Raw genomic sequence first — 18374 nt, 5'->3', positions numbered from 1 at the left:
TAGCATGTGACACTAGCATTGCATGCCTGCCATAGCATCTTATGATCTGCTCGCACACTGTTATTTGATGATAGTCGTGATTTATTTCTGAAGTCCTTTTTCCACAAGCAGTACAATATCCCTGTACAGTTTTGTGTTTGTTGTAAAGATGATATGTCTACTTTAAGTTTGTAAGTTTCTCATGGCAACGCTCTAAGGGCTGAATATATATGCACTGAAGAAACCAGCACATAATGAACATGTTTATTTACAGACAATATATCAGTGAAAAATTAAGAAATCTGACTTGATGTCGCATTTTATACATGGCCTTTGTGTGGAGCTGACCGTATAATTTATCTTACAATTAAAACATGTTTTGATGTGAAAACAATAAAATCTTGAAAATTATTTTCAGAGAGTGATTTCAAAACACATGAGAAATAATGTACCAGTTGTATTTTACAAGAGGATAACATTTCAGTGTTAAGGTAGGTGAGTAGTTGTTTAATCAATGCAAAAAAAGATTGTTAGTGATTTTATCCAGTCAGATGCCAGTCAGAGAGTCTGTGTTCATTCATCCACCTATCTCACCTCTCACCTACCCCTTTGTCCCATCCAGTACCCTCTCCCTTCCCTCTCCTTCTCCAGCCCCTCTGACTCCATTCACACCTCCCCTCCATTCCCCTCCTCCTCTAGCCCCACCATTTCCTTACTTCACAACTCTTCAGTGCCCCCCATCATTCTGCCCCCCGACACTACTACCACAGCCTACAACCCCCCCACCACCCCCCGCTCTAGTGTCTTCATCAGAACGGCTCAGGTGAAGAGAGAGCTGGGGAAACTCTGCACCAGGAAGGCTGCGGGCCCTGATGGTGTGAGCCCGAGGTTGCTCAAAGTCTGTGCGGACCCGCTGTGTGGAGTACTCCAGTACCTCTTTAACCTGAGCCTCAGTCTGGAAAATGTCCCATCAACGTGGAAAACATCTTGCCTGGTACCAGTACCAAAGAAAAGGAACTTCAGTGTTCTGAATGACTATAGACCGGTAGCTTTGACATCCCACATCATGAAGACCATGGAAAGACTGGTGCTAGCACACATGAGGCCCCTGGTGAAGACATCACTGGACCCCCTGCTGTTTGCCTACCAGGCAGACATTGGTGTAGATAATGCCATCATCTACTTGTTACACAGAGCTCACTCCCATTTAGATAAGACTGGCAGCACTGTGAGAGTCATGTTCTTTGACTTCTCCAGTGCATTTAACACCATACAGCCCTTACTACTTGCGGATAAGCTGCTGAGGATGCAGGTGGACTCCCCCATTGTTTCCTAGATTACAAACTACCTGTCGAACAGGCCACAGTTTGTATGGCTGCAGGGATGTGTGTCGGACTGGGTGGTGAGCAGCACTGGCACATCCCAGGGGAAAAGTTCTGGCTCCCTTCCTCTTCACCCTCTATACCTCGGACTTCAGGCACAACACAGATACTTGCCATCTGCAGAACTTCTCGGACGATTCTGCTATTGTGGGATGTGTCAGTGGAGGTCAGGAGACTGGTGGACAGTTTTGTTGAGTGGTGTGAGCAGAATTACCTGCTACTCAATGTCAACAAGACAAAGGAGATGGTAGTGGACTTTAGGAGGACTAGGGTCCCCCTGTCTCCTGTTTCCATGCAGGGAGAGGACGCGGAGGTGGTCCAGAGCTACAAGTACCTGGGGTGTACCTGGACAATAAACTGGACTAGACTGGTAACACAGATGTCCTGTACAAGAGGGGCCAGAGCCGGGTTTATTTCCTGAGGAGGCTCAGGTCCTTCTGCTGAACATGTTCTACCAGTCAGTTGTGGCCAGTGCAGTGCTGTATGCAGTGGTATTCTGGGGGGACAGCATCATGGAAGGTGACACCAAGAGGCTGAAAAAGCTTATTAGGAAAGCTGGTTGCACTAAGGAGCGCTATAGGAGATCTTTTCTGCCTGCCACAATAAGACTGTACAACTCCTCCCCCGGCTGGCTCAATCAGGGTGATCAGAGTCAGGCTGGGGGATGTTAAATCATACTGGACTGTTCTTACTGTATATAATGTTTCAGTTGTCTATTTAATTTTTTATTCTATTATTCTATTGTCACTTTATTCTATCTATCTATCTATCTATCTATCTATCTATATATCTATATATCTATATATCTATCTATTTAACCCCCAACATCTCCAAGTCTGTTGTCTCCTCATGGGTCAGGTTGTGTGTGGTGTGTGTCTGTGGGCACTCAATGATCGTTTGAAAGTCACAGGTTCCTTGTGTGGTTGTTTCTTCGTGGTAACCCCTGTTTCCCTGTCCCGCTGCTGTGGTGGTGATTTGTACGATTGTATGCCAGTGATTTCAGTTGGAGGCTGTGGCTCCTCATCCTGTGTGAAGCCCCTGGACATGAGCTCCTCCATGGGGGAGCGGCCGCTGTGCGCCTCCTTTTCCTTACAGTTCCTCCACTTCATCCTGCGGTTCTGGAACCAGATCTTCACCTAGAAAGAGGAAGCGTTTTAATATAGAGGTAGTAATGGCAGTCACTGTACCAGTAGTAATTAGTCTAAGTCTAATTCTATGAAATAGCTGAGACTAATTTAGACTAAAGAGGTTCACATGATGCAAAGTGGACAGTATTATGGCACTTCAGAAAGGAGGGTCAGAAAATGGATGAGAAAATTTCAGAAAATGGAGAGGTATAATGTGGTGTAAGGGTTATAGTACCTGAGACTCCTTCAGGTTGAGATCGGCTGCCAGTTTGTTCCTGTCTGTTTTGCTAATGTATTTCTGTCTCCGGAACATTTTCTCCAGCTCCTTCCGTTGCTCCTCCGAAAACACAGCCCTCCTCAGGATCCCTCTCCGGGATTTGGGGCTTGTATCTGGGGACCACATTGGAATGTTGGCTCCTTCTGGATATTCAAAGGTTAAAAGCATTCATATTAATGTTTGTATGCCCAGCGTACTGTAATTTATTGACAGAGTAATGTAATTTATTGGATTAAGTAATGGATCAGTGATTCTCATTTGCACTGACGCACACTCTCATTCTCTCTGGTAGATGAGCACCAAGGCACATTGTCATCATCAAGAAATTTACAAATATTTTAATATGACAATGAATATGAATATGAAAGAGGCTACAACAAACAAGTAGCTCTCCCACATCAAGTGGAGCAAGATAGAAAAGCATCTAAATTGATTACAGGCCAGATTATCTGCCTGGTTTGTTAGGCATCATTTCAGTTTATCATATCATTATAAAAAATATGTACCCATACTCATTATAAAATGCAATTCATTACTCTCTCATTATTTTTCATCCATTCACTAGCATACTGCAATGGTTCAATCCTTCACATTATCTACTTCAGCCAATATCCACACTCACTCACTTTCCCTCCAGATCTGAGTTTGCGCCTTTCTGTCCAATTTAACAAAATAAGGGTGACTAAAGACAGAACGGAGACCTGTTTTCACTGAGGAGAAAAGGATTTGGCGAACTCTGAGGAGCAATCCCACGCTGCCTCACTCACAGGTGCACACACAACAAAAGTCAAGTGGAACAATTTAGCCAGTCCATTCAGCAGTGCCTTTTTAATCTGTACGACAAATCTGCACACAGACCACCTTGGGGAGCGTGTAACAGGTTTAGACACGCTCCTCAGCCCTCAATTGGGCTTCAATGGCTTCCACTTAAACGGACGATTAACAGGTCAATCCCGGGCTACGTGTGTGTCTGCCCCATTGGTCTGAGCACACAACCCTGAGGAACCCCTACAATGGTGTGCTTCATTGAAAGGCCACTACTCGCTGGCTCAGCGCTCCCTCACTAAATCTTTTCACTTGCAGGTATGGGCTCATCTGTATGGGAAGATGAGCTCGAATAAGTCTATAAAAGTCACTTTCATTGAGTGCTTTATATTCCAGTCAAGAGGCCTCCAATGGGGGGGGAATAAGAGTGAAGGACAGGAGAAAGGAGGGACTCGGAAAGCTGAGCTCTTAAGCTACACAAAAGCCTAGTGGGCTGTTCCCGTTCCAACCCCCTACTGCAGAGGAATGGGTGGAGTTTTTTGTGCTCCTCAGAGTTCATTGCTGTGTTGAAAAATTGCAGCGGGGTCGCGTGTGGATGGTGGAGTGAAAGTGGCGATTGGTCACAGCCAGGCTTGGCATTGTTGTGTTGCCAGGCACTGTGGGAAAGTGTCAGCCCACTAAGAGGGTTCTGGGGACTCAGGGGAACAGGGGGCTCGATGAGCCATGCTATTTGCTGCCTCACTTGTCAAGAATCAGAGGACTTCGCTTCTAGCCCCATAGCTCTGACCGAACTCAAGAGAAAACAACACTGCCTTTTTAGAATGAATCCTACTTTGTGTAAAGTTGGCACATCAGTCTCCAATTATGTCCATAGTAAAGGGATAGGTTCTGGTTTTCATTCTGACTCGATGAAGATGTTTTCAGTTGATTAGCAACTAGTAATCATCTTGCTTAGCTTTGAAAAAACACCAATTGCTCCCTTTTGGCAATATAATAAGCAGTTTATTCACAGGGATTCAATATGACGCCTGTTGTTCTGATGTCCGCAGAGACCATTTTATACCCTTGGACAGCCAAAATAAACGCTACTTTGTGCTGAGTGCAGAGATTCAGCAATACAAATTCTTAACCGCACTGTTAATAACAATCCTAATCTGACAGAGGACAAGACGTTTATTAGCTCTGCATATTTGTGTGTGTTAGTGTGTATCTGTGAGTGCAAAAGGGGGCCCCAATGGCAATAAAAAGCCCCCCCACTCACTCCCCACCCCCTCAGCCTAAATAGCCGTGAATGGTCATGAATAGCTCTGCAGAGAGTTGAGTGGAGAATTAGCTCTTTGGCATTGCATCAGTAATTAGCCATAGAGAGCATGAGAGACCCTGCTGCTAATGCTTAGAGAGGAGCTGAGGCATTGCTGATGAAGCATAAGACACTCACTGGAGAAGACAGGAGGGGGGCTGGACCCACCACAGCATGCCAGCAGATACTGAGGGGGGCCGTGCAGATATACACCGCTCAACAGACCTAAGAGAGAGAGAGAGAAAGAGAGAGAGAGAGGGAAGGAGAGAAGGAGAGAGAGAGAAAGAGAGAGAGAGAGGGAAGGAGAGAGAGACAGGCCCAGTCAAAACTAGCAGGAGATATAGGTCATATTTCTAGGGTGCTGAGATGTGTCATTATCTCCTCTTGAGAGCATTATTTTTCCATTTCACATCGCCACACATTTTATTACTTGTATAGTAAGAAATGTTAGGCCCTATACAACTACATACCAAACGCATACACCCTCACCCTATGGACATTTCTATATATATTTCACCACATCACAGAGACCTTAGAAATATTGAATGTCATTTGGTAGAGCTGTAAAACAATAACAACATCAAAGCTGGTAGGTTCAAAAGTCTTCCTTATTTTACAGTTAGCAATTTAGCTTGTATTGCCTCACATATTTTATGGTAAAATCATAAACATAGTAATTACATCATATTTACTTTTTTATTGTGCATAATTATTCAAAACAATGAGTACAATTGTAGTTACTGTGTGGAAGCTAGTACCACAAAGAAACCGATCTTACTATAATCTTTCTTTTCTTAAATACCACAGGAAATGTTGTTAAATGTTCAGATAATCACAAATCATAATCACAATGACTCTAGTAAAGCTGCAAAGAAAACTATAATGCATGAGTGATGGTGCTTGAAAGGTATAGTTCTTAGAATAAGATGCAGGGCTACTACTTTGAAATACTTCGATGAATTTAATTTCTTGTTCCTCAGAATTCAAATATCTACTTTCAACTGAAGCAGCACTGGGTGCATTAAGAAGCTTTAGTTCAAAGATGCAGACAGAGACAGACATTTGCTCTACATTCAAAGTTATTGATTGTTACTCCAGCAAGTAGCAAGTCGATTAAGCAGTAGCTATTTAGGTTGATGAGGTAAATTTAGCTGTTTATAGTACCTAAGTTACTGTAAAATTAGGTTATGATAAAGCTAAACATTCTGCATACCATCACACAAGCCGTGTAATAATACACATGGATGAAACTTTTCTAAGCACCTCTAGGCAAAATAACTAGTTAATTCAAATCTGAAGGAAATCAATTTTATTATTATTTTTTAATTATTTGTAGGTTTGATAATATCATATCACACCATTTTACAACTATTCTTTTTTCAATTCTGGTTCCTAGGGTCAAAACGACTAGATATCATTTCACATACTCTAACACAACAGAACAACTTACATAATGCTAATATTGATAATGCAGTATGTTGTTTTACCTGAGTGTGGCCGAGGAGCCCCTCTGTCTTTGACCTGTTCACCGTGTTGACTCTGGCCCTGGTAGACAGCATGCTGAGGGCCCCAGGTTCTACTATGAGGCCCTACCGGACCTGGAGCCCCCCTGAGGAGTTCACCTGCTCTCCCCTCTGAGACAGCCACAGACTGCCCTGAGTCTAACCGCAGCAGGTTGTTGATGAGAAAGCTCTTCCCTGAGCTCCCGAAGCCTGGATGTGTGGGAGGAGGTAATCCAGCCATGTTCCTCTTCTTCCCACTCCGTACTGGGACCATCCCGTTTCACAATAATTACCCTAAACACAACAGCTCCCTCCACTCACTGTCCAACAGTCTCAGGGTGAAGTAAGTGACACAAGTTGGAGCTAATCCCTCCAAGACTGACCAGGCCAACTTCATTAAAGTCCCAAGAAAACAAAAGCGCTCTCCTCTTCCCCTCAAGGGACTGCACTTTACTAGAAATTGCTGCTTCGTGATTGGCTAAAAGGCTCTAATGTGATTCTCAATTCAGATAAGACTGTGCTCCATTCTGGAGTGGCAGAAGGTGGGCCCGACCCATTCATTATGTCAACTTGCCTATTAAATGATAGACACCAGAGACAATAGACTGGCCAAAGTTTAACGTGCACTATACTGACTTCTCCTGCAGTAAATAGTTTTCTCTTTTCTGTGGCCACCTTCAGAGCCCCTATTGTGTCCTATAGAAAGACAGGCAATCAAATACTTAGCAACTTGCTCACACAGAGTATACTTTGTTTGATTTGTTCTGGGGTTCCATGCATGTGTTGTTTTCAATGACCTAATGAAGTTAATCAATACAATCACACTTATCAGACTCACACACATTCAGCACAAAATAATGATAATCATAATGGAAATGTCTTATTTACTGGGTAGTCAAGATTAAAACTACTTGAATTTTCAATGTTCAGTTGCATGTCAATTAATCCAAGTATTTTTTTATTTCTAACTAATCTCTCTCTCCCTCTCTCTCTCTCTCTCTCTCTCTCTCTCTCTCTCTCTCTCTCTAAATAGTTTGTCCTTTTGAGTATCTTTTATGAGAAAATCTCCTGCCACTTTTTCTACTGTTTTTGAAGACAACTTGACTAGCCCTGAGGACTTACTGACTTGACAGGCTAAGTTGTTTATGAAGAGAGGTTGAGCCACAGAAGTTAACATCAGGCCCATGATGAGATTAGGGGACTTGTCATACCTGTGACATGGACAAAAACTAAACCACTTTGCAAGAGATTAAAATGGAATTGATAGATACGATACTCATATCTACTGTGCTTTGGAGTTGAAATGATGAATGTCAAATTATGTATCAATGTGAGGACAGGGTAGTTCTACTTTTCATAGCCAGACAAGCTAGTACAGCTTTGCAGAAATTAGAGACCATTTTCACATCATATACTATACATTGAACTATAAGTAATATAATCAAAATGAATATCATTTTTACTATTTACCAGACAAAACTGCTTTAACAGATTAATTGAATTTCAGAGGCCCAATTTAAGTAAAGAGACACACACAGATGGGCGGTGGCATAAATTAAATTAAAGGGTTTTGGGGGATACCTCATGCTGGGCATGGAAATTGGCCCAGACAGCCTGCACCATTGTCTGACCGCCAGGGAGCCAAAGGTGGCTTGTAATCAAATTTGAGGTTTTATTCCCCAGACTGGTGGAGAAAGCATAGCGGTGCTCACGTGATGGGGTGTTAGCGGCGCGCTGTGTGCTATCTACCTCTGTGGACCCTAATGCGTGTTTACATGCTCCACATGGGCCAGTGTTTGTGATACTGCCCCAGGGCTTTGTCTGGTGTTAGGGTGAAGCGAGCCATTTTGTTGATGACAGAATGAGTGAACCGCAGGCCGCAGTGTAGAGCTATTCATCTCTACACAAGTAGATTCTGTGAAGCCTGTTCTTCGTAAGACATACTGCAGATCCACAGAAATGTGTACTGTCACTGACATCATGAGGATGAAACTGCTGTTTGATTAACACATTTTGCTTGATGATGTGAGTTTGAGTTATTCAGGTTTTGGGTCAAAACATTGCATTTATTTTGGGTTTGCTGTGTAAATGTGATGGGTTGTTTTTCACTAAATTGTACCAGACTTGTCTTTCCTTAATGATAATGTGCATATGAACAAATGAAGTGAATAAAGGTTGGCTAAAGTTAGCTTGTAACCTTGTAGGACTTAACTTATTTATTTGTTTTATCTCTAAATGCACAGCATATAGGATTCACTGCTTCTTAATTAGCCAAATTCCAATGTAGCTCTCCCAAAGAGGGAGGTATAATTAAGCCATTCTGAAGCTCTTGGAAAATGTTCTGAAAGCAAGTTCATGTGAATTTATTTGATGTCCTTTCTCCTTTCCCTATTGGAGGAGAAAACCGGGGGTCCCCATTCAGACCCCCACAATGGTCCCTGTTGAGATCTAGCACTCTGCAGACCAGCTGAGCTCCTTTTCTCTCTCTCTCCCCCACAGAGCTCTTAAAAAGATACCGGGCCATTGGCCACTCAATTGATATTCCACCACTCGAACTTAATATCATGAATGGAGGGCCAGAGTCTATGAATCAGAAGACAATGCGCTTAGCTTAGCAGCAAACTGGCACTTTGTGCCGTGTCTGTGGCGCACTGAGGAAGTGTCTAATGTGGGGCTCACAATTGTGCTTCTATAGAGTTCTAATGAGCTTCAGTATGGTGGATTGAATGGCCGAGGTCCATTCATTCACTGTGAGGGCCGGAGGGCCGACTCTGTGCACACCCACACAATGGAGACCAGAGGAACGGGAGTCACACTGAGGAGCACTGCAAAGCCATGACAGTCTATGTATCTAACAAGCCCACAGGGACAGACATATCAAAAATAACCCCTTGTTGAACAAATATTGAAAAGTGTACTTTTTGAGCTGCAGTCCCTCTTCATTTCAAAGATGTACACGTCCAATGTTACTCATTGTAATGAGTGGTAATGTCTGTCATAGCAAACCAAAATCAAAGATATCTATTTTATTTTCATTCAGCAATCAAGTTGACAGGGACGGTAGTACACATCAGTTATCAACATTTCAATTTACACGTCCATTGTCCCTAATTATTTAAATTGCGAGTTTGCCTCATGGTAAAAAATACATTTTCCCTATGTTTGTGAAAATCATCTGTGGAGCTTTGATAAATTCAATTCTAACTTTTTTTTTTCTTATTTAGCTGCGGATGACTCATCATTGTTGCCATTAATTACACTGAGCTGTCCCTAAAAAAGAGATGCAACACTTCAACTGGACATAACAGATTCCTAGACAGTATAAAGTGACTTCTGACATCAGAGTGTGTATGCTGTAGCCCCAACACTCGTACCCCAGGGCTCAAGTCTCCTTTCACTTATACTCGCATGACTGACATCTATGATTCTAAAGACATCCCAGCTGGAGAAGGGCATTCTGCTCCATCAACTCATGGTTAAAGGCACTATGGTCAAGCCTGCATCCAGTGGATATGTCAGAATGGCTTCAAGTGGTCTACAGTATCTACTGTATACCCTTGGCAAGACTGCCCAATGAGGAATTACTACTTTTAGTGCTCTAGATATATAAATGTATTCACAATACTGACTTGAGTAACTTGTATATGTCAAATATACTGTATATATAATGATCAGATTTAAACTCTTTTTGAACATTAAAGGGACATACATTTTCTGACTTTTAAATTATTTATATATAGTCATTCTTTCTTGAATAATATAACTTATAAATGCCTCAGGAGCTTACTTCAACTGTCTTACCCCAAATATAAGCTTGTGTTACTCCATTGTTTGTAAATAAATGTAATTGTAAACAAACACTGTATAGCTTCAAAACATGATTAAAACTATAATGTTAATCTCATGGATGGTCAGACCTTGCATCCATAGCTCCGTCTATGTATTTGAGAGTGGTTACATTTCTTCAGCCTTATACATCAGTTGTTTACCAAATAAAGTGGTGGGGAGAACGCTTTGTTATTGTTAATTAAATCCCAGATTGCCCCTTTAACATTAGATGTCCAATATTCATATATGTTTGGGAAATGTGATAACTGAAGACTGGGTTTCCTCCTTTGATTAGTCAATCAATAATGATGATGAATGCATTATTGATTGATGGATTTTGATGAATATTTGATGTTGGTACCAAAAGTGTAATGAGTGTCCCCAGCTTCCCTACAATGGAACAACGGTGACACCGTTTGTTGAAATGCAGTACTGCTAGTGCTACAAATACAAATAAATCTCTGTAATTCCCAACAGAGAGGTTCCAAAATAAATTAAAACTTGATTTCCCATTTTTATTGCTTGAGGGATTTCATAAGGAGTAGAGGAGAAGTGTACACTTCAGGGAAATGGGTGGAGAATTGGTATGCAGGGCATGAAAGTAGATCTTACATTTGGTTTTAATTGTGCCTTAGCCTGGATATCCTCACAACACATACTAGTAATTTGGGCTGAATAACCACAACCATTTCTAATATGATGAGGAGAGATAGGAGAGAGTAGCCACTTTCCCAAGTTAAGGTCCTTTCAAACACAGGTAGTCTGAGGTACCACAACTGACTTTGACTGCTTCAGCCTCTTTGATATTGATATTGCTAGTAGGTAAGGTTATGGTGAAACTAAGTAACTGAACTCCCAAGAGCATGGTTAAGCATCCTCCATATGTCTGCTTTATAATCACACAAGAGCTTTCACTGTCCCTGCCATAAGAGGCTGTTTGCATTGCTATTTATTCTTGGCTGGGCGCATGTTTTAATGACCTTATTTTCCTGATGCCACTTTAGGAAATGACAACTTGTGGGCAATACTAAGTAATTACATTTCCTGTGAGTCGACCCAGATGAAATTCTGCATTAATAATGAATTGAGAGTTGGAGGCACTCTCAAACAGCAGATGTGCTTCCTTGGCACAGTCACAGAGGCAGTGCACAAGTTTGTTATATTGACAATGGCTGCCCAGTGCTATAAAAGGCATTATGATCTATCTTCTGACTGGTGGATATCTCAGTAGGATTAAGATAGGCAGTTAGAGGATGTGACATGGAGAGTAAATGTCCCACATATATTTACAATAAAACTTCACAAAAGGAACATGTTATTTCCAATTTTCAGGGCCATTTCTAAAATTAGGACATAATCGAGGGTGATTGAAGGACTGATAACATTACATTAATTCCCCCCAAATAACAAGCATTGTCATTGTATCAAACAGTCAAAATGGTATGACTAATATAACGTCACTACTTACACTTCAGTGGAACTGGAGCACAAGCCAGAGAAGATCTTGGAATGTTCCCAGACTGGAATCTGCTAGCTCTTAGATAACGCTGTCCTCCACTTGTCAGCCCAGCTTGACGGGCCACATGGCCAACAAGAGATCTTTCACTGGAATCCAAGGTTTGGCCAGACCATGTTGTGCAGTTAAGATTGCCTCAGAACTGGCTGTTGAAAAAGAGAATTCTATCAATGTCCATTTGGCAGCCGATTTGTTTGGATTCTCTGGCCACACAATGTGATACAGTGTTTATCCAGCTTTTGGGAAAAACATTTTTTTACTGGCACAACTAGGACTCAGAAAAAGTGTTCTGTTTAAAATTCTAATTGGTCCCATAAAGGAGTGCGAGCCAAGAGGAGTAAACAAGTACAGGGAACAAATCGTCTATGTAAATAAATTAAGTTAACACGAGATGACATCGCCAAGCACTTGATTTAATGTTATATGGAACTGTGACAACAAAATAAAGACATAAATATACAGATATTTTAAATAATAATTTAGGATAGTGGATATGGCAGTAATTATTAAAAAAAACAATAGACCTATTATATTAGTAATTCAAGAAGTCATACTTGATTTTTGCTCCATGTTGAATACTGTACATGTGATGGAGTGGCTTGCGTAATTGTTGTTTGTCCGTGGTTCAACATTCGTGCTCTCTTTTCGACCATTGCTCGCCAAAAGCCACAAGGGGGCCTAATTGGACCGGTTCCATTGCTTCACTGTTCACTCTCCTCTCTCTCTCTCTCCCACACTGATGGAGAAAGCAGGGTACCCGCTCCTCACCACTGCGCTCTTGGAGACTGCGAACAGAGGACCATTTGACAAACTGGCGAGGCTCGCTTTTTCACATTACCTTCCCACCTGTGTCAGACAAACGGAGGAACCTTGAGCTGAATGGAATAATAGCTTTTTGTGTCAGATGTGTTTTGCCAAATTGTGCGTCAAAGTTATGATTATGCCGTTTACAAAAAATTGGGATTTGTAATACTGCGCTGGTGTGTTACATCGTTCGCATGTGATTGAACAATACTGTCTCTTGGAAGTGGACAAAAGATGGACTAATTTTTATATTCACAATGGGATTAATACAAACATTTCTTGTCCTCGGTTTATTTTGCTTCTCCTCAGGTAAGACACAATGTTGCCAATGTCAATTTAGTATTTCAATGAATATCAAGGACTGCATATCAGACAACCCATTTAAAAGCTATCTCACAGCTGTTAACATTTAGCCTGGTGCTGTAGCCTAGTTTATGTCGAATATTTCTTTTTTGTTCTCTATTATCAGAAGGCTACACGACGGTAAATGTCACTTCTGTATTTCTGTTGAAACACTTTGATGCGCATATCCCCATAACCCACAGTTGGGGCTTTTGGAACAAGTTACTTAGTTTGTTATTTTTGTAAGATATGAAGTATGTCCATATTGTGTCTGTGTTTCTGTAAATAAGTTTTAGGTTTTGGGGTAGATCCCGCTCTGCGCATCAACGTTTTAGATGAATTGACGCCTGGAGAGGGTTTTGATGGAGTTACTCAGGTCCAGGGCTTCCACGGCGAGTCTCGAGCGTTCCATTTCCAAGGTAAGACCCTCCCATGCACTGTGAGGTAAGTCTGTTTTACTGAAGTTGGAAACGAACAAGATGGAATAATAGCAGACATATCGAGAGGACAGTTAATTGTTGCGGAAAGCATGCCAAGGACAATACAGTATAGGTCTGCTTGTTTCAAACCATGTGATATTAGAGGAACTATGTATAAACGAGATTTTGACAGCTTCAGATGCTGTAACGTTGACGTATTATGGGGACAATATTCCATCTATGGATATCTTCCATTACAACATGTTTACTCAATGGTCTCTTCTGACACACCATGGAGTTGTAATTTTCTCTGAGAATGAGGCCATGGGCCCCTCAATGCCACATGTCCAAAACAAAGGCCAGTGTTCCCATAAAAAGAGGGGTGGGGGGCACAGACATGCAAAGAATGATGCAAAGACTGGGCATGTTAATCAGATTAGTGAGCAACAAAAACCTGGGCTGAGTGGGCTGAGTGAGCTCATCACGGAAATGTATAGGCTGTGTAGATGGTGAATGGGCCCCAGCCAGACTGGCCCTCAATTGACCCCATGGGCTGTCTATGATGCTGAACCTATACTGTATTCTACCAGAGATAGGAGCAAAGAGTGGCATCACGACATGTTGTGTAATTTCCATGTTGTTATGGGCAAATCATCCAAACATCAGTCTTCATCATTGCACTTCATTGCAGTGGTCTCTAGCCTAGCAGTCAGGTTGTCACTGGTTAGCTGCTGTTGTGTCACACTGTCGCTGTACATCCACTGATGACAATAACTCAATACATCATTCTGTAAATCACATTTATATGTGGACAACACATGGATACATTCACTGGAGATGAGTGTCATATCAACCAAGCGGAAGTGATGACAGATTAAGTTGTTCTGATCAGTGGCAATCTTGGCTTCAACACAGGAGCATGTAGCATCTCATAGTTGGTTATGTGCAAAAGTAACAATGGAAATGTAATTGGGAATCATTAATTTATATGTATTTTTTACTATTTCTGCCTACCCTCTCATCCTCTCATCTACTACTGCAATAACTGCAACAACTGTTCTCTTTGAAACCAGGCCATTTGATGTCCTTTATCCTGACTATGTCTCTCAAATGTTCTGTTGTCTACCCAAGCAGAGAGAGCACTTGGTCGCCATTGATGTCACAAAATGGAAACATGACATACTGTTTTCTCAGTGCACCGCGTCGTCAATACCGTCCTTATTTCTCTGGATTACCTTTGAGCGGAGTTTAAGCACATTCAATTACCCCAGGCAGAATGTGCTGCTTTATTTATGGCTGCGCCTTTTACATCATTCATTTAGGATGTCTCAGTTAAGGAAGTGAGGCGCGGCAGGCAGACCAGACCTGGCCCCTGTGTACTAGTCAGCAGACAGCATGGACAGAGCTAGCTTTAGCGAGCAGAGCTGTCTGCTGGGGGTTTGATGGACTGCAAGCCACAGATGTATGGCAGGGCTAACACAGGCGCATGGTGACATTCCGACGCTCATTAGATAGCAAGCTAAATGGATCCAGGGCTGTGCCTGCCTGCCTGCCTGCCTGCCTGCCTGCCTGCCTGCCTGCCTGCCTGCCTGCCTGCCTGCTCACAGGGATGGCTGATATCTTAGAGAGTTGGGACGGGAGTATAAGAAAGGGAGGGGAGGATGCTAGAGGGGGAGAGAGGAGATGGGGGAGGAGGGGGTGGGACTGAGAGTGTATGTGTGTGTGTGTGTGTGTGTGTGTGTGTGTGTGTGTGTGTGTGTGTGGGTGGGTGGGTGTGTGTGTTTGTGTGCTTGCAAGCGTTTTCGTGAGAGAGAGAGATAGCGAGAAGGTAGGGAAGAGGGGATTGCGCTTTAGAACACCCCCTGCTTCCGATTTCCTTTGAAGGTGCCTGTCAGCACTACATTGACTGCATTAGGGAGGCAGACCTCAGGGACTGGTATGATGAAGCTGGAGGAATGCCCCAGGCTATATCAGTCTCACCTAATTGGAGCAGGTGGCACTCTGAAAACAGTACCTCACCCCAGATTTAGCGTGAGTCATGAAGTGTATGTTATCTATGACAAAATATTCAGTCTCTCACTACAGTTACTGCTACACAAAGAGCATTGTGGACGTGACTACAGCCTGTAAGATAAGCAGCAGCCATCCATACATGTGCGTGTGAGCCCACTGCCCTACGTGTGTTGGTTTTGTGTCACCAGCTGGTCAGGACTGTGTCGGAGAAGCATTAGTTCTTGTTGAGAGTGTTTGAGCACTGCCAGTGAAGTGTTTCTGTGTATCTGGTGGCGATTATGCCCCTGACTGCAGCAGCACTGGAGTGTAGCGGGATGGAAGAGAGTCATTTATTATACAGCAGCGCTATGTGTGTGTGTGTGTGTGTGTGTGTGTGCATGTGTGTGTGTGTGCCAACCAACAGGAGGCATCTGATGGCCATCTCTGGGGCCACAGCCACCAATAGCTGCTTTTCTGCAGCGGTGCCAGTGCGTACCAAGGCTTACTAGCGACCAGCTAGTGCTCAAAGCCTGGTGCCTCAAGTCTAGTGAACAAGCTCATTCGAATTTCCACAGCTGGACTTTCTAGTCCTGTACTGTAGTATAGTTTGTTTACAACATGCAGTTTGTAAGGTAGCGAACTCAGAGACACCACTAGCAAACATTTAAAATCCTTTGGTTTCCCAACAAGTTCTAGTAACTTAAGCAGTTTATGGCAATTGTATTTGTAAACATTTATGGCAAACATGTATTTGTATTTTGATTGTGTAGTCACAGCGAGCTAACTTGGATTAACCACCAAGTTCGCTAGCCAACTGAAACACTTGGTTGATACACTCTAAAATGTGCCCCTTGCCCTGTATGGCCTCATAAGGACCAGGGGGTTAGAGGAGGCTAAAAGCCAAAGTTTTAAGCACCGAACAGGCCTGGAGTAAGCACGGTTGAAGCCTGGGAGTGACTGTGAAAAAGCAATTGGCCTTGGCACGAACTGGCATGCACAGCGTGAGCTCCGTTGTGGAAAGCAGGCTAATGTCAGCTAGTGAAGCTATTCCTGCAATCCCAACACTTCATTCAGAGCTAACTGATGAGGAGGACTTGTGACAATAACTGGAAACAGGAATAAAGGTATTTGTTTTAAGAAGTGCTGATGATGGTGGTTGAGGGGGATATTTCTGTTCAGTCACCTCCAGGCCACCTTAGCTATGTATATAGATGACTGTAGGCTGACACCAGCTCAAAGACTGAATGTCAGACAGTCAGTGGCGGTAGGTCACTGTGAAGCCGATCAGAGAGTTTGGGAGAAAGTGCTGCCCCAGCAGTCCTGGAAAAGGTGCCCTTGGCTCAGTTTAGTATTTGTTCCAGTAGAGCAGCCACACAGTGGAGGGGAGCCCATCCTCCGAATGCAGATTGCCTGAGCAGCGCATAGGATTATGCAGAAGCTGCAGGCTGGCCAAGGGAAGGGAGGGGGGTAATGGTGGGTTTGGAGTTTTTGTTGAGACTTTATCATTACTATCATCCACCCAAGCCACCCACGCGTCATATGCCTCATGTTGCTTAAGCAGTGTGCTTTTGAAAAGTGTGTTTTTCTTTTGGAAAAAATATTTTGACAATAATTCTAACAGGCGGTGTTATACAACCTTCACCATGGGCATTTTATAAAGAAACAAATGTATATTAACCTTAAATGGTCTGGTGCTGCAATGTCTAAATCCAAACACTGTAAAAACGAATGTAAAGGGATGTTGATTCACTGTCTTGTGTCAACCATAGAGAGACGATGTAAAATAACTGTGGGACAACAATAAAAACAAAGGTTGCACAGTAGAATGTTATAACATTATCATACTATGTTGGTTTATGGTTGTCATTTGATGGTCATTGTCCAATGTTGCTACATTGTTTAACCTGTATTTTCAACCCATAATTTCACACAACATAGTGACAAGGTTGCATTGGAACTGTAAAGGAATGTTTTCTACATGTCATTATTTGAGTCATGATCCAATATTGTAACAAGGTTGCCCATTGATTCCTAACCAAAGCAAAGTAAAAAAGAAAATGTCATTAATAGAGCTTGAATGCTTTACTTAACATTGACATAAGCTATATGAGTACTTTCTCAGTGAACATACATTTGAAAGAGGTTCTATATGAGCCCATTTGAGATTTGAACTCAAAATCTTTTGGTTTGTAGCACAATGTTTTGTCCACAATGTCACTAGCCCACTACTACAACACACAGGTAATAATGGGGTTCAGATTCAGACAAATTAAAAACTTCTGGAAATACTTTCCTTGAGGTTGTAAAGACATTCCACTAGAACAGATAAAACCTTTTTTTTGTAAGTATCCACTTGTATCCAACTGCAGCGGGGAGTGAAGGGAAGTGAGGGTACATAAAGCATCAGTGACAATTAAACACAGGTGCAGGTAATACTTCCATGATGAGTGAGTGAGTGAGTGGGTGAGTGAGAGAGTGAGTGAGTGGTTGAGTGAGTGAGAGAGTGAGTGAGTGAGTGAAAGAGTGAAGCGGCAAAGTGGGCGGCCGGAGGGAGACACCTAGGGATCGCACTGGGAAGTGCGACCCCATCGGTAACAAATGTGAGATGGGGGCGCTCAGTGGCGTAGCACACTAAGGCGCGTACCATATCATCGCAAGGTCCCTGGTTCGATTCCGGCCATCGACATATCCTGCATGTCATCCCTCCTCTCTCTCTCACCCATCCTTCCTGTCAATCTCTACTATCTCTGTCCCAATAAAGCAGAAATACCCTAAAAAATATATTTAAAAAAAACAAAAACAAATGTGAGATGGTCTTATACTGACCGTCAACTGCCAATGTTAAGAAAACATAAATTTTCAACCCATGTGCAACCATGTAGCAAAATTGGATGATGAGCATCAAGTGACAACCTTAAGTCAACACTGAACAATAACCATCACATAACAACATCTAATAAACTGTTAATTCCAACCAACATGTGACTAACCAACAACCATCCAATAAAAATGTCAATCCAACATTGCAAAAGCTACAGAGCTCCAGCATTTGCATTTTGACGTTCAAAAACAATACTATCACAACCATTTAGTTTGGTTAGTTTGGTAACCTTTTGACTGTTGCACAACTGTGACACAATC

The 18374-nt window shown here is 42.5% G+C and overlaps 2 protein-coding genes across 2 annotated transcripts in view; one reads left to right on the top strand and one right to left on the bottom strand.

Annotated features, from left to right (window-relative positions):
• Positions 1–798: 798 nt before the first annotated feature.
• dbx2 (developing brain homeobox 2) lies at positions 799–6573 on the bottom strand (the record flags this gene model as incomplete). The annotated part of the gene is made up of 5 exons (XM_083666512.1): positions 799–848; positions 2353–2497; positions 2724–2908; positions 4969–5055; positions 6318–6573. 5 exons carry the CDS (start codon positions 6571–6573, stop codon positions 799–801), a joined length of 723 nt encoding a protein of 240 aa, XP_083522638.1.
• A 6041-nt stretch (positions 6574–12614) lies between these two features.
• Positions 12615–18374, top strand: part of nell2a (neural EGFL like 2a) — a 52271-nt gene continuing 46511 nt past the window's right edge. The window contains exons 1-2 of the mRNA XM_083665760.1: positions 12615–12789; positions 13113–13241. Coding sequence (XP_083521886.1) covers positions 12738–12789; positions 13113–13241 — 181 coding nt within the window. The 5' untranslated portion in view covers positions 12615–12737. The remainder of the gene's footprint in view (positions 12790–13112; positions 13242–18374) is intronic.

This window comes from Argentina silus (assembly GCF_951799395.1).
Source record: "Argentina silus genome assembly, chromosome: 3".
In the NCBI taxonomy this organism is placed as follows: Eukaryota; Metazoa; Chordata; class Actinopteri; order Argentiniformes; family Argentinidae; genus Argentina; species Argentina silus.
Note: the sequence above shows the minus strand (reverse complement) of the source record. Positions and strands in the feature narration are given on the sequence as shown.